Here is a 25,176-nt window from a genome sequence, read left to right as displayed (position 1 = left end):
TGTTCAAAATAAGGTTCATGGCTCAGTCTTACAGGGCCTGCTAGGACAAGTACTGACATCAAAACCCAGCACTGCCATAAAAACAAAACAACAACAAAAACGCCTAAGGATCTGGGAGGTAAACAGGACTGAGTTTCTATTGCAACTGCAAAAGCATGGAGAAAATTACTTAGATTTTTCTGAGCTTTGTTTTTTTTTTAAAACATGGAAACGAAAAATGTTCCTATCTAACTCATAGAATTGTTGAGAGGATTCGATTGAGTGAGATAATAAATACATGATACTCAAATACACTGTTGGGCTCATAGGTACTCAGATTTTGGTAGGGATTAATGTATTTTGGTGTCCCCTCACAATAGGCTCCTCATTGTGAGGATTCATTTTCTTCTCTTCCTTTCCTGCAATTAGCAACTGTGATGCTCTACAGTAAGTTTCCCCAAGCTCAACATTTGGTGGATCGCCGATTATGAATTTCTTCCTGAGCAATACAAAGGGTCATATGTCACCGGCTCCTGAGATGGAAATTATCTTTAGGGCTATAGAAAAGCAACCAGAAAGCTATAATCACTCTTCTCCCAGCTGCTTTCTGGATGTGCCCTGCCAAACCCCGATAGCAAAGAGCAAGCAGAATGCAGGAAGCAGCTCACCACACGGTAAATTCTCCTAGAGAAAACTGTTTGCCTCAAACCTACCCACTCAGAGCTCCTAAATGAATGAAGCCTCCTAATTATTACTTAATAAAAACAGAAATCTCTTAGAACAACTCCATTCCTAAAGGAAAATGAATGGCTGGCTTAAAGCCCTGCCCATTAACCAGGCAGGGGTTGGCTAAGCAGTGAAAGACTGTGTGCGGTTAAAAGGTAGGTGACAATGACGTCACCCAGCACAAAAGAAATCAGAGGACATTTGTTGCCAGGGAGAAAACAAAACAAGCAGGAAGCTTTTCTGCTCCTGGCAGATATCTAAAGCTTTAAGTTAGATTTCTTTGCTAGCCTGATATGCCTCAAGTCAGATGAAAAAGTTAAGGGCCAATGTGTTTGTTTTTTTTTAAAGTTTTGTCATGCATCAGTCAACACCACATTCCTCTTGAGATATAGAAGACTACTCTCTTCCCTTGTCCCTGCCCTTGGGGTGGGAGTGGGGGTGCACCCTGGGGTTAGGATTTAGGGATTTATATTTGCTAGACAAGCATTTCTACCACTTGAGTTATGTTAGCTCTTTTTTGCTTTAATTATTTTTTAGACAGGGTCTCATGCCTGGACCAGCTTTGAACTGTGATTCTCTTACCTAATCCTCCTATATTTCTTGGGTTACAAGTATGTAATCCCAGACTGGACTTGAACTGTGACCCGCTTAATTTCTACCTTCTAGCTACTTAAACTGGGTTACAGGAGTGCGCTACCAAACTGGTCCTTCCTCTCTTTAATAAGATACTTATCTTCATCTATATGTATTTACCAAAATGGGGAAGAGAAAGAAGAGAGGAAGAGGAGGAGGGAGAGAAGAAGCAAGAGGAGAAAGAAGAGGAAGAGGAAAAGATAGAAAGCATTAGGGACAGACCGTGGTTCTTATGACTGCCTTTCCAGAAAACAATTCCTGCTTTAAAGAAAAGGCCTCAGACACCAGGAAACAATCCAGAGACAATGCAGACGGCAAAGTGAATGCATGAACAGGTTTCTTATATATATATGGATATCTTTCTCTCAGCAGCCTGGTAAGGCAGAATGGTCCTCAGGAAGGGATCGCACTGGTCCTGACAGTGGGTTCATGGGGATGGAGGATCTCTCTTTCCATGTTGATGGGGGACAAAACTACAAAATGAAGGCCACCTCCAGGGCACCTCAGCACATTCATCTTACACAGACAATGTATTTTTATACTTGTAGAAGTCCTGCATCCAGAAATAGACCATGGGGCTGTGCTCTCCACTCCTCTGTAATCTATAGGATGGGGAACACCAGTCCTAGGCACAGAAACTGTTCTATAAACATTGTTACCCTGCTAAGCTTCTTAGTTACTAAAAATATCTAACATCAATGCTTGGGATATGTTGGCCTCCTTATAGGCAATGGTTAAGACAGCTGTTTAAGAGAAATTCTGCCTCTGGAGTTAATTCTCTGGAGTTAATGAGTATGTAGTATACAGTTGTCTACAAAGGAGCTGTAGAAGCTATAAGACTTTTCTTATCTTGTTCACTCAGTGTTGTGTCCATAATAGAGTTGAATTCTAGGTACCAGAGCAGATGAGGGAGGTAAAGGCAGGAACACATTCTCATATGAGATTCTTAGACAATTTAGGGCCCCAAGTCAACCTAGTGGAAAATTATGAAAGGAATTATAATTCTATCAGAAGACTAAAACACCAATCTGATAAGGATCTTAAGTGACAGTAGCATTGCTCTCTAGATGGCAGCTGCTAGCTAAAGCTGCACTATGAAAAATCAACTTGGCAGGATATAAAACTAGCAGTGTGGACTTGGGCAAATTACAACTTGCTTTTAACACTGGGTCCATCATGTCCCATCTGTGTGTGCTTACACAAATGATTCACCTCATGTGACAAGATGAAGGGCTGTGGTGAAGATCAGAGGTAAAGTATGTAAGCTCCACACTACAGTGTGCAACTTAACGGACTCAACAAAAATAGGTTATTACAGGGAGAAAGATAACCAACATAGATAAGCACCGAGTGCTACAATGGGATAGTGGGGATTTCCTTCCCAGAAAAGATATATTTTCTTGACTTAAAATATAGTTACAGCATCCCTGGAAGATGAGATATAATTTTGTTTCATATATTTATTTCCTAAACCTGCAAGCCTAAGATCTATCTATAAAATATTAGGAAAAATTTAGATAAGACTCTGTGGGTTGATCAGAAGATGATGATTGCATGTGGTTATTGGAGCCTTATTGGTTAGTGTGACAAATTACAAATGTGTCAGCAAGAACATAAATTCACAGATCAAAGTTTATTATGTGAGATGAGCCATAGTATTTTCATATATTTTATCTGATTTAATACATATAATAATATCATAAAGCATATATGTTCATAGTTAAAGATGAACAAAATGAGATTCAGTGAACTTAAGGTTAAAAAGCTAGGATGTGGTAGACTGAGATTCTCCTTTAGCACTGACAAATCTGCCTTCAATTTTTAATTCATCAGAGGGAAATTAACTATCCTCTGCTGTAATAAAGGTAGGAAGTCATTCTAAAGAGAAAGAGATTTTCCTTTTTTTCTTATTGTTACCTTTTTTTCTTAGTTTTTTACTACTGCACCAGTAAAACCATGTAGTATATTGCAGAGAGAAGGCACTGGAATGAGAAGTCAGAATATGTACTGGGCCCTATTAGATTGTGGGTTGCTACCTCTCCTCATTTTGTTTCCTTACCTACAAAATAGAAGCAACTGTAAAATCATGGGATTATGAACCACTGAGCTAAAGGTTAATAATATATCATTTGGTAAACTCTGAAATAACACCTAGTATAAAATAGCATAGTTACTATAACTGAGTTCATGGTTTAAAAAGTTACCAGGCTAGACACCAAGGGCTCATCTGGTAATACTAGCTACTCAGGAGGCTGAGATTTGAAGATCATGATTCAAAGCCACCCAGGTTAAGACAGTCCATGAGACTCTTAGATCCAATTGATCACCAAAAAGCAGGAAGTGGAGCTGTGGCTCCAGTGGTAGAGTGCTAGCCTTGAGCAAAATAAGCCAAGTGAGAGAACAAGGTTCTGAGTTCAATCTCACCTCCCCTGAATACTGGCGCACACACACACACACACACTCACACACCACACACACTATCTCCCCCCCTCCACACATTACCATTTTGTGAGTCATAAACTGAAATGTAAAACTCAAAGCCATAAAACTTCCTGAAGAAAATATAGAAGAAAAAAAATTTATAACCTTGGGTTTGGCAAAGTTTTCTTGGATATAATACTAAAAGTATGATCTCTAATGCAAAAACTGATAAAAATGGGGCCACTTCAAAATGAAAAAAGAAGAGCAAACCCAATAACTCATTGAAAGACATTGTTGAAAACAACAAACAGACCAGCAAAACACTGGGATAAAATATTTGTAAAATATTTTCTTTGTCCGAAATATAGTACAATGATGCAACAATAGAGTGTGGAAAAATATCTCAAAATGAGGAAATATTTGAACAATACTTCATTAAATGATGTATGGGTGTCAAAAGTACATAGAAAAATCTCAGTGCCCCTAGTCATTAGAAAAATCATGTAAGATATTACCCACATGCTAGAACAACTTCTAAAAGCCACAAGAATCTTACACAACCAAGCATACACTCACCCTATGACCCAGGAACCCACACCTAAGTATTCACCACAGAGAGATGAATAACTGAATCCACACAAAATTTACATACAAATGTTTACAGCCACACTGTGAGTCGTATTTGCCAAAACCTTAGAGCGATCCAAATATCATTCAATGTGTAAAAAGATAAACAAAATGTGATATGCCCATACAAGGGGAAACTGCTCAGTTTTACATGGAATACATTATTTATATATGTCACAATACATATGATAACTCTCAAATTCATTTCTCTACATGAAGGAAGTTAGATTAAAAATAGTATGTTGGTAAATATCATTATAGTGAATGACTGTAATCCCAGATACTAGAAGATGAAGGTAGGAGGATTGTAGTCCCAGGCTAGTCCAGTTAAAAACATGAGACTGTATCTAAAAACAAACTAAAGGGGGCTGGAAAGGTGGCTCAGTGGTAGAGCGCTTGCCTCACATGCACGAGGCCCTGGGTTCCATTCCTCAGCACCACATAAGCAGAAAAAGCTGGACGTGGCTCTGTGGCTCAAGTGGTAGAGCGCTAGCCTTGAGCTGAAGAACTGAGGGACAGCGCCCAGGCCCAGAGTTCAGGCCCCACGACCATAAAAAAAAAAACAAAAGAAAACAACAACAACAACCAAAAAAACTAAGGAAGAAGAAAAAAAAGCTAGGGTATAGCACCTCTGGTAGAGCACTTCCCTGGCAAGCATGAGGCCCCAAATTCAAACCCCAGTACTGCCAATAGATGGATCAATAGACAGATAGATAGACAGGCAAAAATTCAGGGACAGATAACAGATATATGGTTGTCAGGGCTTGAGTTTGGGGAGAGACTGACTATAGAAAGCCATATGAGAATTCTTTAGGGTGCTCAGACTGTTCAATGTCTTCATTATGGTAATGGAGCATATCATTCCCCATACTTTTCAAAACTATACCCTAAAAGGATGAACTTCTGCTTATGGAAGTAATACATAATATTTTGGATGTGTCTATGTCTATGTAGATATATATAAGTAAATATATGTAAGTGTAAATGCATATGTGTTTGTCTATGTGTGTATTCCTCGCCTCAAATAAACAAAACCAGTAGAATAGTTGTGTCCAGTGACAAGACATGGAAATTTGGGAGTAGGTATAGAAGAAAAATTAGGTTTTCATAGTATATCATTTTCCATTTACATTTTTTACTTGGATATACATAATAGAAATTACTTAAGAATGAATAAAGAAATTAAATATCTCTCCGTAGTGCCTCTCCTTTTCAGGGATTTTTCAGCTACTACAAGAATTTAATCATTGATTCTATGGTCAAACACTGGAGTTGCTGATGAGGGAAATGTTGGCATGTTCCTCTTCACCTGCCACTAGAATCCACATGATGACAGTTCTAATTTCCATCAATTCTTCCTGAGAAGCAACTTTCTGGTTCTCCCTAGGTTACTTAGGCTGCATCTTCAGTTGTGACTGGTATTTTCTTTATATACCTGTCTCTACTCATTCCTGCATATCATCTTTAATACTGACAACATTAGTTTCCTAAAACAAAAATCACACCTCACTTCTCTTCTGCTGATAAACAATCATTTTGCTGTACAAAGTCCTCTTTGACCTTGAGTCCAATCTGCCTTCCCATATACCACTTGAGCCACAGCACCACTTCTGGTTTTCTGGTGGTTAATTTGAGATAACAGTCAGGGACTTTCCTGCCTGGGCTGTCTTTTGAACCTCCATCCTCAGATCTCAGCCTCCTGAGTAGCTAGGATTATAGGCGTGAGCACCAGCACCTGGACAGACATATTTCTTGAGTGGAAATATAAATAAACAAAAATGCATACATATAGAAACCAAGAAAAAAATAATAGAAATGTATTTCCGAACCACTAGTTGGCATCTCCAATCTCTTACCGTCTTGGAATGTGTCATTGATTGCAATAACAGCCTGGAAAGGTTTGGTCAGTTCGGCCCCTTGTGCTGAGCTGAGGAAAACGACAAATGTCTCCAGTCCTTCGATTACTGGATACTGAGTGTCATCCAAGATAGTCAAGGTGCAATACTGGAGGGAAGATCAAAGCAAAGTTTATGGCAGCAGCAATACCCAACATCCATTTGCCTTTTGGATACTAGGAAAAATCGTGGCAACTTGTCCTTCTTACTGATTATTTTTTGTTGGTTGTAGGGCTTGAACTCTGGGCTTGGGCGCTTTACCTCAGCTCTTCAGCTCAAGGTGAGTGCTCTACCACTTGAGCCACAGCGCCACTTCCGGTTTTCTAGTGGTTTATTGGAGCTAAGAGTCTCACGGACTTTCCAGCCCGGGCTGGCTTTGAACTGTGATCCTCAGATTCAGCCTCCTGAGTAGCTAGGATTATAGGCGTGAGCCACCAGCACCCAGCTTTTTCCTTTTTTTAATTCATAAAACGTTACCACTATATACTCCTAGTAGCATTTCCGGATATTTGCATTAAACAAGGACAATTTTTATTCTAAATCTGTACTTTTGGGTATTTGACACTGAAAAGGATACTCGTGAATTTTAGGATTATAAAATTTCTCTTTTGTTTCTATGTTACTATTTTTAAAGAAAGTAAGGATAATAATATGACTAAGAGTCTTCTGAATCCTCAAGAGGCTTAGAAAGTAGATTCAAGACTGCACTAACAGAGCTATCTAGCTGTGACTGAGTGCATGCACTGCAGTTGGCTCACCTGCTCAGTGACACCGGGCCCAAATTCCACCTTCCTAGAGCTAGGGACATAGTCAACTCCTGGAGAGGCAGAGGCAGGGTCGGAGGGCCGTGTTGCACACCAGACAGATGTGGAAGTAGAAAGGTCAGTACCATGGCGGATCACCGGAATCTTCACTGTGCCTAAATCAAGTCAAGAGATTTGAATGGCCAACCTTGAGCCAGAAAGTCAGTGAGATTTCCAGAACACTGTTCCCTCTGACTGCTGCACACTCAATTTGTATCATTCAATGTCAGGGGCTGAGAGTCGTCACTGCCCACTTTTGATTGAAACTAAGAGCAAAAGGACACCTAGCAGAGGGCTTCATGAAGGTGACCCTAGGAACAATACTAAGGGGGCAGCGGTCTTAACAATGCACCCAAGGGGTGAAGTGCCCCCTGAAAAAAACTCAAACCTGTTTAGGGAGAAGAAGTTGGCTAGCACACAGCCAGTAATCAGCTAGGAGACTTTATGAAGCCTGGAGCTGAATTTTCCTAATTAAATGTTTTAACTGGGTCGAATTTCCTATTTTATCCAAGTGTGCACACATCATTACTTAAACCATATGTGTTCTTTGCTTATTGTACAAATAAGGCTCATCTCCTGGTTAACAGTGACATTTTACTTTGCAGTACCTTGAAGAAATTTAGGAATTGCACTCAGAAGGCTGAAGCAGAAAATTCATGGAGTTTGAGGTTAGCCTGGCTTACATAGTGAGTTGAAGGTCAAACTGAACTACACAGTGAGATATTGCTTGTTTCAAAAAACCAATGGCTAGGGATATAGTTCAGTGGTAGAGCACTTGCTTTCTATGTGCAAGGCCCAGGGTTTGATCCCCAGCACTGAGAGAGAAAAAAAATTAAACAACAAACAAAAAAGCCTATACAGCTAGGTATTTTCAGAACCAAGGCCAGGAGAAAGCTAACCTGAAAATCCTATATATCACCTCACTTTACATGCTCTGAGGTAACATGTAGTCACGCGCAGGCATTTTGCATATTGAAAAGGAAATATGGTATAATAGGCAAGAACTGCTTTTTTGTTTGTTATTGTGTCTGTGTGCATGTTTTGTTTGTTATTGTGTGCACGTGCACACGCCAGTAATGAGGCTTGAACCTAGGGCCTGGGCATTGTCCTTTAGTTTTTGTTATCAAGGCTGGCATTCTACAACTTGAGCCACAGCTCCAGTTTCAGCTTTTTGTTGGTTAACAGGCTTTTCTGCCCAGACTGGCTTTGAGCCTTGATTGTCATATCTCAGCCTCCTGAGTAGTTAGGATTATAGTTGTGAGCCACTGGTGTCTGGTTAAAAGGAGCTGGTTTTAATTTATCTTTCTAGTGTATTTGCTGCTTAATATATGGTCATTTACTTAACCTCTCTGGTCATCATCTGTTCCACAGAAGATTGAGTGAGAATGTGTAATACCAGGCATTTATTATGTGTTCCAAAATACTAGTTCCCTCAGTATCCTTAAAAGTGGTGAAAAACCTGGATGTAGCTCTTATCAGAAGGTTCTAAGCATGGTTCTGTCCCTTCTGTCAACAGCATACAGAGTATCTTCAAGATCTTTGGGGCAGCTACAAGAGGGAAAGAACCTGGGCTCTAAAATATCATACAAAAGAGATTTACCCACTTACGGCTGAGGCTGAAATATATGTGAGAAAGGTCTATTGAATCAAGACATTGAGTTTATAGAGTTTGTTTCAGAAGCCAGCAGGAACTAAAGAACTCATATTCATTCTTTTTTGTTTACTGAGGGGAGAGCATACTGCTGGCCTGCCCAAGATGGAGGCATGCAGGAGGTATGGGAAAGGGAAGGGAAGGGGGAGCAAGGGGCAAGGGTCAAGGGAAAGATTCAAGGACACCAGGGGCAAACAAGGCCTCATTCTTAACCATTCATTCTTAACTGAACAACATTCCCTTCCTTCACAAGCCAAAAAACACAGCACCACACGCCCTCTTTGTGGACCACAGCTTTAAGCCAGATGCCACCCTGCCATCAATAACCAGAGCAAAAATGCACATGGAACTTGCTTGGCTAGCTTCATTCTTGGTCTTGAGGTTTACCAATACCTAATGCTTCAGACCACTGATGGCGTTACTGAAGAACAATCTCAAACATTAGAAAGAAGTTACTCAATAAAAGGATCAGAAGTTGGGCGGCAGAACCCCAGAAAGGCCCTCCATTACCTGCATCCTCACTGACAGTGAAAGCTGTGTTACCCAGGGAGATAGTGGAAGCATCGTTTGGACCACTAATGAGCACTTTGGCCATCGCCACCCTTCCGATGCGGGCACTGTCAGAAGCATCAGCCAGGGCAATCTCAAATTCTTCTTCCTCTTCATACTCGCTGTCATCAATGAGCATGACATCACAAGTAGATGTGGTGACACCAGGCCCAAATATCACACGGCTCTCTGCAGATCTCCCTCTAGATTTAAAGTCAGAGCCTGATTCTAGAGCATAAAGGCTACTTCCCATAGCCGACTTTGGGATTGTGTAGCAAACGGCAGATACAATGCTGCTTGAATCTCCTGAAATAGAAATGGCAAGAGAGCCGAAGCATTTCAATGAGTGCTTCTCAACCTTTGGAATCTTTGATACTTTAATGAGCTTGATACCTTCTGACATTCCAACACTACTAATGTTCGCACTCTGACAGGAAACCCGCTTGAGTTGCCGTTTCTGTGGTATAAACCGCTTGAGGATTTAATATACCCCAGACACTTCCCCAAATAACTTAAAATGGATTTCCTATTCTGTGAGTTTTGTGCTCTGTTAATTCACAAGAGTCATTGCTTACCATCTTAAGACCACAGCGGGTGGAAAGAAAAGACTCATATTTGGAAGTTTAAGTAGCAAAGTAATTGTGTCCTGAAGGTAGTGCAATGAGCATAGTTCACTGCCTTTCTGAATAAACTTCTACACTTTAATTCCCGGAGAGAAAGAAGCTTGTTTAAAACAGAAAAGACAAAACAAAGTAAAACTGGCTTCTCTGTACAAATGACCTTAGTTATTAAGTGTAGCCACATCCATTGGCAGCAGCCTGTTCTGGGCCTGGCTTGGTGGCCCAGGGCAATCATTGGGGTTTGCTTTTGTTTGCCGAGTGGTATTGCCCAGGTTTTGTGCTCTCTGCAGTATTTGTTAGAGTGGTACCCAAGCCAGCAGATTCAATAAAGAAACCTGACATCATCATTTACAGTCATGTTGTGCCTCTGATCAGAGATTTCATTTCTATGTGTTTTAAAGTTTCAGTATTGTATTCCTCAAGGATTGTTCTTTATTTCTCACAGTTTATTTCTCATCTGAACTTTATATATATATACATATATATATATATAACACTCAGGGAGGGAAGTGTGTGTGTGTGTGTGTGTGTGTGTGTGTGTGCCAAACTGGGAACTGCTGTCCCTTAGCTTCTTTGCTCAAGGCTAGCATTCTACCACAGCTCCATTGGTGGTTAACTAGAGGTAAGGGTCTAGTGGACTATTTTGCATTGACTGAGAGAGCTCTCAGTCTCCTGAGTAGCTAGTATTAGGGGTATGAACCACCAGTGAACAGCTAGGGAGGGAAAATCTTAAGCACATTTTCCCGTCTTCCAAGATCTAAGAACCTCACAATTATAACTTTCCTTTTTGACCGTAGTTATTAAATACTTTATGTAATGGTGATGGATTAAGAATACTGAGATCATGAATAATTTGCAAGACTACATTTAACCAGTCTTCTGGTCCAATTTAAGAATAAGTGAAGCAAGAAGCCTTCTGATAATACTTGCTATGGGTGTAATCATTATTGTGGTCATTCTGGAGATCAAGAGAGTCAATACATGTAAGATACTTGTATCAATCAGTTCACATGATCAGTAAGCACTTGGTGGATAAAAGGAATGCAATGAATGCAAGCTATTATTGTAATTTCTTATCACCTTTGGCACCAACAGACCTTTTCTTTCAATAGATGCAAATAGAAAACCAGCACTCTCATTGACCCGGTAGGTCTTCTTATCAAACTCTAATGTGGGTTCATCCTCAGTGTCATTGATGTTGACTTTTGCCTGGGTAAACTCTCCTAACAAGGCATAAGCTGGCATGCTGAGCTCCACAGTGAAGCTCTCCACGTTCTCAAACACATCATCATCATTGATGACAATGGTGCACGACTTGGTGTCTTCTCGCTCATCAAACTGCACCTGTCACCAAAAGAAATAACAGAGGTTAAGCTGTACCCCAGCACCCTCTGTTCCAGTCCTCCAGAGAACTGCTTTACCAGCAGGAACACTCAGCCATTTTCTGCTTTTCACTGTACACTATATAGGGACATGGAAAGAAAGTAAGTCCTCTACCATTGGGTGAAGGAAAACATATTCACATTCTGTTTCATTAGTTCACTTTAGATAACAATGAGCATTATTTGATGACTAAATGCCCCTTCCGCTTGAGGTAAGTTTAATGAGAAAGAGCTCTGACCTCAGGACAGGAAGTTCTAGTTTCAAGTCCAGGTTCTATTACTTCTAAACTAGGTAAAGACATGAGACTTTAGGAACATCTGATTTTTGATCAGCTAAACAGCAATAATTCTTTTACTTACATATTTATTGGCAAGACTAAAGGAAAGTACATAGAATGAGAGAACTAAGTATATATATATATATATATATATATATATATATATATATATATATATATGTTATTTTTTATTTATTTATTTTTGTCGGTCATGGGGCCTGAACTCTGGGTCTGGGCATTGTCCCTTAAGGCTAGCACTCTACTACTGGAGCCACAGCACCACTTCCATTTCATTCTGCTTATGTGGTGCTCAGGAATCGAACCCAGGGCCTCATGCATGCGAGGTAATTACTCTACTACTGAGCCACCTTCCCAGCCCCAAGAACTAAATATATTTTAAAGCACTGAACAAATTTAAGCTACTGCCATTGCCATGACCTTATTACTCACACCATTAAAATAGGCAGAGTCTTACTGCACTGAATAATGAAGCTGGAATGCACAGAAAGTTATTTAACCATGCCAGACTAATTTTAACTTTATTTGACTAAACTGTTTGCCATTAAAGTGTGCTGTAACTATGATGTGTGTGAACTTAAGACTGGCACAATTTTGCCGAAATTATTTTACATGCACGTACTTGTGAAATGAACAAAGATGTTTCTGGTTTTACCTATGTAAAGCAAAAAGAAAAAAAGAAAGGAGAGAAAGAAGGAGAAAGGGAGGAAAAAGCAAGGGAGGGAAGAGGGAGAAATGGAAGAGAAGAAGAAAGGGAGAAGAGAGAGAGAGAGGTAGTAGTAACGAAAGAAAAGGAGAAAGGCAGGTGGGAGAGAGTAGGAAGAAAGAGGAAGAAAGGAAGGAAGATGAAACTTTTAAATGATACTAGGATATAGACTTGCCCCAAACTAAAAGGGCAGAAACTGAACTTGGATTGAACTTGGCATGAATGGTAGCATTTGGAGCACGTATGAAACAAGTAATCGTAAAGCTTTAGGGCCACATAAGTCTGAGAAACACATACTTTTAACCACACAGAAAATTGCTAAAATATATTTAATCAAATCAAATTATATTTTAATAAGTCCCATACTTCCAGACACCCCAAGAAAATGAAACATACTCAAGAGATTTCTGTTAATTATCTACAACTGATAACCCTTTGTCGTTTCTCAAAAAAAAAAAAACCTCACAAGAACATATTGTCTTCCCCATTTGCTAAAGATTCTTTAGGTTTTTTGTTTTTGTTTTTGTCAGTCGTGGGGCTTGAACTCTGGGCTTGGGCACTGTCCCTCAGCTCTTCAGCTCAAGGAGAATGCTCTACTGCTTGAGCCACAGCACCACTTCCGGTTTTCTAGTGGTTTATTGGAGATAAGCATCTCACAGATTTTTTTCCTGCCTGGGCTGGCTTTGAACTGTGATCTTCAGATCTCAGCCTCCTGAGTAGCTAGGATTATAGGCGTGAGCCACTGGTGCCCGGCTTGATTTCTTTAGCTTTGTTTGTTCTTTTCTTAGTTTATTTCTCTGTTTGTTTTGAGATAAAGTCTTGTTTTGTGACTCTACCTAGCCTTGAACTTGTGAGCCTCCTGCTTGTCTTCCCAATGCTGGGATTACAAACTGTGTATCACCACACTAGACTCATCTTCTTTTCTAATTCCTCATTTAAACTGAACATAGAATAGCTTAGTCCTGCTGATTCCCGAACTCAAAGGATACTTCTCCAGAGATTTGCGACATCATAATAATAATGAAATTGAACTCAGAAATTGAATATATATCCAAACATTGTGACTTTCCCCCTTTTACTCCTGCTTTCATATCTTCTTATCCTTTCTCTCTCTTTGGTGCCTAGGGCTGCTCTTTGGCTAAGAATTCACTCTACCACTAAGCTAATTCTTTTTTTCTTTTTAATTGTAAAGACGCTGTACAGAGGGATTACTGTTACATGAGTAAAGTTAATGAGTACATTTCTTGTTGAACATGGTTACCCTCTCCTTTGTTTTTTTCCTACTATCCCTTCCTTACCCCATCTACCTCACTCCCCCCCCCCCCCACCCCATGGGACTAAAGATCATTTCCAACATAGTGTCTTGTGAGTATCATTGTTGCATTGGGTCATCCTGTATCCTTGTTTCAGCATCTTGTTATTCCCCTTTCCCTCCAAAATTAAATAAATGTGTATACAAGATGCAGGGTACCCAAATCAAATACAGGGACCACAGGGGATATACAATAGGGGGAAGAACATACAAAAGAAACAAAAAAAATCACATAGTACATTAAAAACAACGACAACAAAGAAGAACCTCTTGTGTCCGTATCTTGGTGTTCATTTCGCCTACCACTAAGCTAATTCTTATTTCTAGTCCTCTCACTGTTTCATTTTTCTTTCAAACTGCCACTTTGGTACGAATGGCCACATCTATTCTAGTCACTGGAACATTTCTCCTCACTCCCTGCTCGTCTACATAGAGGCAAAGCTGTTGCTTCTAAGAAAACTTACAGTCAACATGCCCAAGGTACCATCACAGCCTTGGCCACACCTTGTGAAACAGCTCTGGCTCCTCCTATGTGCTCTTCCTAGCATCACAACCTATCTCCTATCTCCCCACAACCCTGCTGACAGCCTATCTCTTCTACTAATCTGTCAAATCCACCCATTTTATATTGAAGCTCTGTCTCACCAGCCTCTTTCATCTAACCTGTTCCAAGAGCTCCAAAGGCTCTCTTTACTCCCTGTCTCTCTTCCTCCTCTAGCTAGGAAGAGGCAGGAGAGGAAGTCTGAGGACCCCAAGGCTGGCTGTTAATTTAGGGTTTTCTTTTTTTTGTTGTGAAGCAATGTGCAAAGACAAGAAGCTAGATGACAAGTTTTGTCAGTTTACGCATCAATGTGATTAGGTAGACTGTGAACTACAAGGTACTATGAGAAAGGAACATAGAAAAATTACCCAAGGAAAGATGCTGGTAGAAAGGGAATAAATAGAAGAGGAACTTCCCATGACAGTCTTCAGCCATCCTGCAGACCTTGCTGGAGTCTCCCTAGCAATTCAGAAATCAGAGATCCCCATCCTACCTACCTGGCCAGCATACTCCACGTAGTCCTGCTGTCCCAGCTGGGAGCTGGCTGTGCCCTGCTCAGTGCGACACAGGACGATGGCATATTGGTTCAGGTTTCCTGTCCTCTGCACCGTGACGCTGACGGACCCCGCCTTCTCACTGACGTTATAGCTAGAAGTACACAAAATGGAAGTCTCTAAAAGTCTGCCCAGGGCTGTGAAAAGCCCACATATCCAAAGACTGTCTGTTCAGTGTCTCTTCTGTTTGGTTATTGGACATAGGAAGGCAGCCTGGTTCTTTCAAGAGGTCATGTCAACTGAGGGAGTCTGCTCCTGGGACAGTCCCAGCACCAAGTGAACAAGGACTCAAGATGCAGAATGTGGTGTCCTCATTTTTATTTATTTATTTTTTTTGTCAGTTGTGAGACTTGAACTCTGGCCTGGGTGCTATCCCTCAGCTCTTCAGCTCAAGTCTAGCTCTCTACCACTTGAGCCACAGAACCACTGCTGGCTTTTTTTGCTTATGTGGTGCTGAGGAATCGAACCCAGGGCCTCATGTATGTGAGGCAAGTACTCTACCACTGAGTCACCTTCCAGTGTCCTCATTTTGAAAGAGTTGAGAGTCATTTAGAAGATGGATCGTGCATAGGAACAATGAACTTCACAGCTGAAAATCTACATAAATGACAAATAATCTCTCCCAAGTGTAGCAAGGTAATCAGAAGAGGCCAGTGGGCCTATTCTTAGGGAAGAAAGCTGTTTGGGAGGCTGTTAATGCCTGGTCTCAGGTGGGAAATGACTGAGCCAGATGTGCAGGAAGAACATGTGGAGCAGGGTTACAGGTTAAGTGTAGCTAACAAAGGTGTTTAGGCAAATGGTGTCCTATGGTAATGGGGGATTAATGTCGCTTAATGCTAGAGATCTGTGCTGCGTGTGTCAAGATGCACATTATTCAATGTGCTATTAATTTGTAATAGGAAGGTTTGCAAAAGCCAAACTAGACACTTTGTTCTTCATCACTGGGGACAGCAATTGGAGGGGGTTATGTGTCCCATTGCTACCATTTTAGGAAAAATATCTCTGAGGTATTAGAGCTCAATTGTCAGCTTTTGGAGCCTCTATGCCCTGTAGTCCATTAAATCTGAGAGGGCTGTCAGAAAAAGTAAATAGCACAGTTATTTAATTCTGAAGAAGGAAAAAACAAGTGGTAAATAGCAGTAAACAACAAAACAGCATATATATATATATATATATATATATATATATATATATATATATATATATGATTTAAAGTGTCCTGTCAGCCTGTAAATATGGCGAGGAAGAGCAGAAGAACTCTCTGGGGTCCATGAAAGCAAGTACACAAAAGTCCTCTTCATACCAAGTGCCTATCTGCATTCAAACTGTTAGAAAGTTGGCTTCTTACCACATAGATTTTTTAAATCATTATTTCCCCTCAAAGAAATAATAATCCTACTTATAATTTAACCCATAAAACCAGAACTGTGCTTCACAGTCACCTTTATCAACTGGTATCTTTCTTTGCCTCAGTAATTCTCTCACAGGTTAGGAAAATTTCTTAAAAGATTCCATAACGTTGGCATCTAATCTTGTGAGAATCAGAGAAGCTAGGGGAGAATACAAGTATCAGGGCAGAGATGGGCAGCAAAGGTATTGTTAGTGTGGGCTAGGTACTTTATTCTCAAAAGTTTAATATCTAATTTTTATTTTTCCCATCAGTTCTACTGGATTATCTTCTAAAATATGAAGATGAAAGCAAATCTATTTGTATGAGAGGTAGTACAGTGCAATAGTTAGGGTCACTGGTCTTAAGTCTTGGTCTGACTGCTTACTAAGCGACTGTGGGAAAGTTACTTAAGCTTGTTCTTCTATCGTTTTGCTGCTAGGAGGATAAGAGAATTCATTTCATAACTGTATATTGTAAGTAACTAAGATGATATATGTCAAGTACCTAGGGGTACCTGGGATACATAGTATCTAATAAGTATTTCTGCAATTATTGTTTTTATTACTGTTACCATTACTGTCACCACCACCACCACCAATCCCCCCAAAAAAAGAACCCCCAAAACAGGTGACTAGAGCTGCTTATTTTCTCTACTTGATTCACTAAGTTTCTCCAGACCAAAAGCATAATAACACATTTACCTGGTATATTTAAAGCTGATGAGGGACCACTGGATATGGAAGACATTGTCGATGACCAGATTGGGTTTACTGTCTTTCACCAGAAACTGAAAGCTATCCATCATCTCATGGATCTTCTCCTCATATAACACATAACGAATCAACCCCAAGTTGACAGCCTCTGTGAGAAAAAGACTCCCCATAAGTTCACGGTACTATAGCCAAGTACTATAAAGACAGCCTCACAGATTCCCCCAGTAACACTTCTAGCTTATTCTTCTAATGGTTTATGTGCAGAATTTATTTTCCCCAAAACAAGAAGCACACAAAAGCACAGTAGTCTTAAACACAAATTTTTTTTCCAGATTTGAAAAACCAATTCCTGCAATTCCTTCTTTGGAACAGAAGACCTGTCTTTATGTATAGAGAAGCCTCATCGTTTTATAGAATGAAAATCCCAGGGTCTTGAAAGAGAAAACCTCAGCAAATATCTGTGGAATAGTGCGAGGAAACTTTGAGAGTTGACAGAGATGAGAATTTGATTCCCCACCTCACCCCCGCCCCCACCCCAGCATCCTCAGGGGGTCTGGACTCATTCCCAGTTCTGATTTCTTCTAGAGAAGGTTTCTTGGAAGGTATGTGCTAATAAAAAGAGCTGTGGTTGGATTAAAACAATCCATATATATATATATACACACAGCTAAACATATGCTAGAAGACAACAAATGATTAAAATCAGGAGGGGTAAAGGAAATAAGGACATGACCTTTAAGAAGCACTGTTACAGTGACTACCCCAACCACACTCAACCTCAAATTACTAGAAATGCCTTACAAGCTTACAAGAATTTCAATACACAGTGACCTGCTTATGTGATTCAGACAGGAAAATACTTCTGTTGACCAACCTATACATGTTGACTTTAAGTTTTTGCCTAAAGATTTTAAGAATTCATGTTGACTTTAATTTCTTGGGTAAAGATTTTAAGAAAGGGCTGGGAAGGTGGCTCAGTGGTAGGCTCATGCATGAGGCTCTGGGTTCGATTCCTAAGCACCACATAAGCAGAAAAAGCCAGAACTGGCGCTGTGGCTCAAGTGGTAGAGCACTAGCCTTGAGCTGAAGAGCTGAGGGACAGCGTCCAGGCCCCAGAATTCAGGCCCCACCACTGACAAAAGAAACAACAAAAAAAGACTTGTTCTCATTACTCATTCCCTGATTCATGTAACTGTAGCCCCTCTGTATATCAACGCTACAATGACAACAAAAAATAAATAAAAAAAAAGATTTTAAGAAAACAAAGCAATGTATTTTTAAAGAGGACAAAATAAATAAACCACAGAAGGCCACAGATCTTTTATATGTTTGTTTAAAAAAATAACACAAAACAAGAAGTACTATGTACCTTTTTCCAGAAAAACCTGGGCCAAACTAAAAGCAAAACACAAAGTAAAGATGAATTTGTCTCTTTTATGGTTGGGAGGACAGGAACAAAATCAAAAGTGAAATGAACAAGGCAGATGGCTAGATATTAAACAATTTGTGTACGTGTATATGTCTGTGTGTGTGTTTTAAAGTAAGCGGAAGTGATAAAGGAGTAGTGTTTGAACGTTTTTCCCATTTCTAAGCCCCCAAGTGCCCACCCTGGGTGAACGTGGCAGTGGCTCTGCCAGGCTGCAGCTTGTTCTCCACATAGCCGTGCTTGGGGCCCATGGTGATCTCATAGACAAGATGCAGGTCATCCGTGTCAGGGTCCATGGTCAGCAGTTCCTTCTTAGTGATCAGGTTGGTTGCCTGGAATAGAAACCCATTAAATTTAATTCCTGAGGTGGGAATTAAGAAGCAAGAACAAGACCCTCTGACTCAGATTTAATTCAGTTCAACAATGATTTACCAAGTGCGTTTACTGCACGGGAAACTGTCAGGACAAGAGAGGCTGGAAAGATGGAGAGGATCCCAGCCTTGGCCCCCAAGGCTTTCACACTTGATTGGAAAGCAAAGGACTGTGAGCAAAGTCAGAGAGGCAAGAGGTATAATGGAGATATAAAAAGAGTCTTGCAGCCTTTTGGAGAGAAGAAGAGATTATTTCCACGTGGAGGTCAGCAAAGGGATTGGAGGCAGTGGAATTTGTTTGGACTAGAAAGGTTGGAACTTTGAAAGAATGATACGGTATTGAGAAGACAGTTATTTTATTGCTTTGGAGAGTCAACTGCAATGCCTGAAGTTGAATAGGGTAAAAATATATTGAACCCCAATATTCCCCAAATATATCTAGCCAAACGTTAGTTGACTCACTCATTTAGCCAGTCAACAAACAGTGGGAACAAAAGGCTGAGAAAAGAAAAAAGGCAATCAGTTGTACTAAATGTTACTAGGTTTAATAAGGAGAGAAAATCAATTCTTGGATTTGGCAAAAAAGAGGTCATTGGTGACTTGTATTTTACTTAGTATGCGTGTGTGTGTGTGTGTGTGTGTGTGTGTGTGTGTGTGTGTGTGTGTGCACATGTGCCAGAATGGGACTTGAACTCAAGCCTTATACGCTTGCTTGTTTGTTTTTTGTTTTTTCTGCTCATGGCTGGTCTTCTACCACTTGAGGCATGCCTGAACTTCTAGTTGTTTGCTGTTTAACTGGAGGTAAGAGTCTCTTAGATTTGTCTGCCAAGGATAGCTCTGAATTTTGATGCTCAGATCTCAGCCTCCTCAGTAGGTAGGATTATAGGCATGAACTACCAATATCCAACTATTAATTTAATTTTTGACACATCTCCCCATGTAGGCCAGGGTGGCCTCTAATTCAACAGCCTCTTTTCTCAACCTCCCAAATGGTGAGACCTACAGGCATACGCTACCATACCCCTGGTCACTGGGGACTTTCGAGTGGGAAGTACAAAGCCAATTGAAGAGTGATGAGAAAAGAAGCATTCTGAATAAAGAAATCAAATAGGGCACAAGATAAAATTGCACTAATTTTGTTTCATTTAAGAGACCGAACCAGTTCCATGCGATACCGTACAAAACAGCTACATATATAAGCAGCTAATCCACATCCTAGGAGAATTTTACCCACCAAAGTAAGAAATCAGATTTGAACTCAAATGAAGAAATGTTCACTTGCTTGGTTGGGGATATGGATTTACCTGTTTACTAGGTAAAGTGACTCAATTGGGTTAGAAGGAAGAGAAGTAGATTTCTAAAATAGAATTCCTCCAAGAACATTCACCTACAAACACTTAAGGTTTCTTAGTCCATTCTTCCCTTCTTCTAGTCAACAAAGTTTCGCTGAACCCCTGCCTGCAAAGCTTAGAGACACACAGTTTCCCAGCCTTCCACGGAACGTCACGGGCCACCTGACTCACTTCTTGCTACTAGATACTAAGTGCAAGTGACATGTTCAATTTCTCTATCACTTGCTTAAAATGAAGCTCACTGCCCTTTAATTCTGTGCTTTACCCTTTCCATGGGCTGGAAGATGAAGGAATTTCTGAGGAAACCTGGCCATGTTGTCATTAGCAACCACCTAGTGATGACAGAGCACGGTATAGTCCTTCCACACCATTCACGAGAAACAAAGTCAGAGTTCTTTCTGTAAGTTTTTCTACACCATTCATGAGAAACAAAGTCAGAGTTCTTTCTGTAAGAGCATATTAAACAAAACACACTCTTAACCAATCCTACATACTCTTTTCTTTTCTGGAGGTACTGAAGTTGGAATTCAGGGCCTTGTACTTATCAGGCAGGCATTCTACCACTTGAGCCAGGGCTCTGGCTGTTTTGCATTAGCGATCTTGCTAACTTGTATTTTTTGGGGGGGGTGGAGGGGGAGTCAGAACTGGCTGGCTTCAAACCGTGCTCCTCCAATCTCTGCTTTCCACTGTCACAAACGTGAGTCATTGCACTTGACCATAATGAAGCCTAACCACACTCCTAATCTTAGGAAAATTAGCTTAAGTAGGGAGCCTTATGCTTAAAGAGTTGAACTGGAACTCTACCCCTAAGTTATTGTCACTCCCGAGGACTTCGCCCAGGGTGAGTAGTAAGAGGTAGCCGATGGCTCAGACCTTACCTTGCCATCCATATACTCCAGCCATTGAAGCCCCAGGTTGGTGACAATTCTAGGGGTGCCGTCATCTACTGGGAGGATATCCACTTGGAACTGCTGAGGTGCTGCAGTCATAATCTGTGGGAGAGGCCACAAAAGACATCTCATCATCCACACCTCTTAAGGATGATGGTTCCAGGACCTCCAAACCTGGAACCCCTGAAATCTGTGGACACTTCCAGATGAAGAGTGGACCACAGCACCAGCTCCATCCCTTCCCATCAGGCGTGGGGCCTAAAAGGTAAGGCTGATGCAGAGAGGCAAGCTACAAAGTGGCACTCTGGCTGGAATTTCAACTGCTGTGGAAGCTGGTTTTCAGCCGTTTGTGCCTTGTGTGTATATGTACAATGCTGGAGTTTGAACTTTTCTTGTTTTATAAACACTCTAGCACTTCGGTCATTCTTCCTGAGTTATTGTAGAATCTTACTTTTTGCTGAGCCTGACCTATGATCCATCTACCTATGCCTCCTGTTTAGCTGGAATCATAGTTATAGACTACCAATCCTAGCTTATATGCTGAAATGAGCTCTTGTTTACTTTTTGCCTGAATGAGACTTAGGACAGCAATCCTCCCCATATCTACCTCCCAAGTAGCTGAAATTATTAGCAAGAGCCATGGTGCCTGGTATAGGATTTTTTTTTTAAAGATAGAATCTTGCTAAATTTCTTAGGCTGGCCTCAAGATTTTCCAAGGCTAAGTTTGACTTCTCCACGTCAGCTTCCTGAGCAGCTTGAGACTACAGGTATGCATTACCATACTTGACTAACTACACTTATGCCTTCTTTAGTGGAAGTTAATATTACCTAAGAGGAAACAATCCACCGGGCATTTTTCTTTCAATAGCCTTTGTTAAAATTTTCATGAGAGGCTGCCAAAAATCATCATTAATTTGTTTAAGTCAAAGTCTCAGGTGGGATTAGATCAGGCATGAAAAGAAGTTTCTACAGGAAGAGATGTTCTTTTATCCTTTTCTTTCCCTGTTTTTGTTCTTTGTTGTGAGGAATAGCTATCTCTGTGGAAGTAAGGAGCAGAAGAAATCAACAACCAAAGCATTTGTGAGCATGGTGAAGGGACATTCAGTTTATCATTCCGTGTGTGTGTGTGTGTGTGTGTGTGTGTGTGTGTGTGTGTGGGTGCGCGCGTGCATACACAGACACACAATATATACACATAAAAGTTCATTTGCTCTAATACCTCACTGACCCTAAGTGATACAAGAAGCAGGAGCTCATGGCAGAAAGATACTGGTTTTTCAACCTCCTACAATCCACCTTCTAAATCTTTTCCATTTTTGCACTGACACTATCACACTATCCCTCAGAAGATCTGCTCTGATCTTTTATGTTTATAAGAGGGGAAGCCTTTTGGCTCTTACATCTTCAAACCTTTTATTTTCTCTTGAATGTCAAACTAACAGAGAAGCAACTACAGTGGGAGAGAAAAAAACCAAACAGTGCTAGGCTGCTAGGCAGTTCTGCAGAGTAAGACAAGGTAGGGATGTCCCAAGAGCCACCCATGGATATGCTGGTTTGTTTGCTAAAGATGACCTTCTGACGTCTCTGAAGCACATGGGAAGACCTGCTTTCCAGGAAAAAAAAATTCACTATTGGTATAGAGCTGATAGTCCTGCCCGCTGAATGTGGAGCTTCTGATCCTGGAGGAATCCTAGGGGGTGAGCAAGCTGCTCACTAAAGCTGCTTTAGGCCAAAGATGCAGGGGAAATAGAAGCATCCTAGGCCTACTTCATTAGCGGTGCAGGAGAAGTTTACGGCACTCAAAAGACTGCCATAGAATGGAGGGAAGCCAGGCACTGGTGGCTCACACGTGTAATCCTGGCTACTCAGGAGGCTGAGAGCTGAGTATCACAGTTTGAAGCCAGTGCTGGCAGGAAGGTCTATCAGATACTTATCTCCAGTTAACCACCAGAAAACCAGAAGTGGTGCTGTGGCTCAAAGTGGTAGAGCACTAGTCTTGAGTGCAAAAGCTCAGGGATAACAACTAGGCCTTGAGTTCAAGCCCCATGACTGACAAAAAAAAAAAAAAAAGGAGGGATTAGAAAAATGGTGGGGAAGACACTGGATAGGAAATCTTACTTTGTACTAGATGTCTGCAGAGCAGAACAGACTCATTCTTTGAAGGACTCATTCTTTTAGGAAGCAGAGCTTGGCAGTTGCATAATCTCCAGAGAAAAGCGTTACTGGCTGCACAAGCTGGTCCTAAAATGATGACAACCATGATGACAGCTATAGATAACCTGGTATTTCCCTTGTGCCCAAGGTTTCATGAACATAGGAAGGCAGATAACACCTCTGTTCTACAAGTAGTGAAGTGGAGGCTTGAAAAGGTGAAATGATGTACAAAGGTGCTAAGCTTGTATGCGATAGAGACAGCCTCTTGGACACAAAAACCAAGATCTTAACCACTGGCTTTGTTTTTTATTTTCTAATGTGTGTGTGTGTGTGTGTGTGTGTGTGTGTGTGTGTGTGTGTGTGTGTGTGTGAGAGAGAGAGAGAGAGAGAGACAGAGACAGAGAGAGATAGACAGAGACTGTGTGTGTGTGTGAGAGAGAAAGAGAGAGAGAGAGAGACAGAGACAGAGTGTGTGTGAGGGGGGGGAGACAGAGAGAGAGAGAGAGAGAGAGAGAGAGAGAGAGAGAGTCAGTACTGAGGTTTATACTTAGGACCTGGGCATTGTTTAATTAGCTTTTTTGCTGTAGGCTGACACTCTCTACCACCTGACCCATAGCTCTACTTCCAGTTTTTTGGTAGTTAATTGGAGATAAATCTCATGGATTCTACTGTCCAGGCTGGCTTCAAACCTCGATCCTATGTTCTCAGTAATTAGGAATATAGGCATAAGCCAGGGGGATATGGCTTCCACGGTTACTTTGTAAAGACTGGGAATCTGTGGTTGGAATGAGGGTTCTTAATCCAAAAAAGAGAAAGACTGGATGAGAGGAAAAAATTCAAGGAGTGATGGGTAAGCAAAAGAAAGTAAAAATAATATTAGCACAATTATCCTCTTTTATTGGGGGTTTACTATTTACTAACTAGGTGAAGCACTTTGTAAGGATTACTTCCTTTGATCCTCAGACTAAGCATTTGCAGCTGGCAATGACTTCAGTGTTTCCTTGGCAGATAAAAAGGTGAGCCTCAGACATGTGATTTGCCTAAGGCCCATATACCAATAAGTTAACAAAAGAAGAAGTTAATGCTATGCAAAGATCCATGTTGTGTCTCCAGCACACAGAGGTAGGCCTTCTCCTTCCTTTTTGCCCCTCACCTCTTTTCCTCCTTCCTCAGTGATGAAGAAGGGGTTGGTCCCATCAGAAACAGTGAAGGTGAACCAGTCTTTAAGGGTGTTGCTGCCATCATGGCTATAGCTGACTCGGTTCTGATAGATATCTTCCATGGTGAAGGTGGAGGTGAGATGGAAATGCTGCCCCCTGGTGGTTCTGTCGATGGTGCCATAGCGTGGGGACTGCAAGATGGTGAATGTGATGGAGTCCGCCTGTCCAGAAGGAACAAGCAGGAGGGAAGGTCATGAGTGGTGGCCAGCCGGTGGCCAAGAGGAACAGAACCTATCCTTATTAAGCACGGGCTGTATATTCTTTAGAAATACCAAAAGACAAAGCTAAAGAAGGGAATGATCTTTACTACCATTGGACTTACATTCCGGTGCCTTCAACATACAACACTGCACATTTAGATTTGTTCTCTTCAGGTATTAGGGAGACTTGCTATTAAACCTCCACCAAGGTGTCAGAATGTGATACTTTAAAGAACCATCCATTTCTTCTCAAGTTATATCCTTTACTTTTCAAAATTCTTATCTACAGAATCCCAGAATCCCATAAGCATCAGAAGAGAAGCTAAGGTCTCATTTCTAACTGCTGCTTCTAAAGTGACCTGAAAAAGGAAAGGCATAAATTGTGCTCAAGTCTTGTCAGTGGTTTCCCATTGACTTAGTAAAGTCCTGATCTGGGCCAACAGGGCTCTGTGTCACCTGGTTCTGATTCCTCTCTGGTCCACTGAGTTCCACCTTCTTGGTTTCTTGTAATCTTTGTTGCAGTTACTGTCAGGATCCAAGATTACTTGAGCTGCCTTTGCCTGAAGACTGAATTCTCCAGGTAATGCATAGCTTGTTCTATGACTTAATGATATCGTCTTTCTCTCTGCTCCAACATGACTTCCACAGAAGGGGCTTCTGTCTAAAATAGCACAACCTAGCTGGTGTGGCAGTGTAGCCCTAAAATTCCAGTACTGAGGAAACCGAGACAGGAGACTTAAGACTCAAGGCCAGCTTGGGTTACAA

The 25,176-nt window shown here is 41.0% G+C and overlaps 1 protein-coding gene across 1 annotated transcript in view; it reads right to left on the bottom strand.

Moving 5' to 3' along the window:
* The window catches only part of Fras1 (Fraser extracellular matrix complex subunit 1), a 448,626-nt gene that overhangs the window by 41,879 nt on the left and 381,571 nt on the right, over positions 1–25,176 (bottom strand). Inside the window, exons 50-58 of the mRNA XM_042678144.1 lie at positions 24,145–24,372; positions 20,826–20,939; positions 18,406–18,556; positions 16,787–16,946; positions 14,639–14,789; positions 11,002–11,248; positions 9,246–9,590; positions 7,040–7,200; positions 6,243–6,390 (exon numbers count right to left, since the gene is read on the bottom strand). Coding sequence (XP_042534078.1) covers positions 6,243–6,390; positions 7,040–7,200; positions 9,246–9,590; positions 11,002–11,248; positions 14,639–14,789; positions 16,787–16,946; positions 18,406–18,556; positions 20,826–20,939; positions 24,145–24,372 — 1,705 coding nt within the window. The remainder of the gene's footprint in view (positions 1–6,242; positions 6,391–7,039; positions 7,201–9,245; positions 9,591–11,001; positions 11,249–14,638; positions 14,790–16,786; positions 16,947–18,405; positions 18,557–20,825; positions 20,940–24,144; positions 24,373–25,176) is intronic.

Source organism: Dipodomys spectabilis, unplaced genomic scaffold (assembly GCF_019054845.1).
Source record: "Dipodomys spectabilis isolate Male_0828 unplaced genomic scaffold, ASM1905484v1 ptg000043l, whole genome shotgun sequence".
Lineage (NCBI taxonomy): Eukaryota > Metazoa > Chordata > Mammalia > Rodentia > Heteromyidae > Dipodomys > Dipodomys spectabilis.
This window is presented reverse-complemented; position numbering and strand designations above follow the sequence as displayed.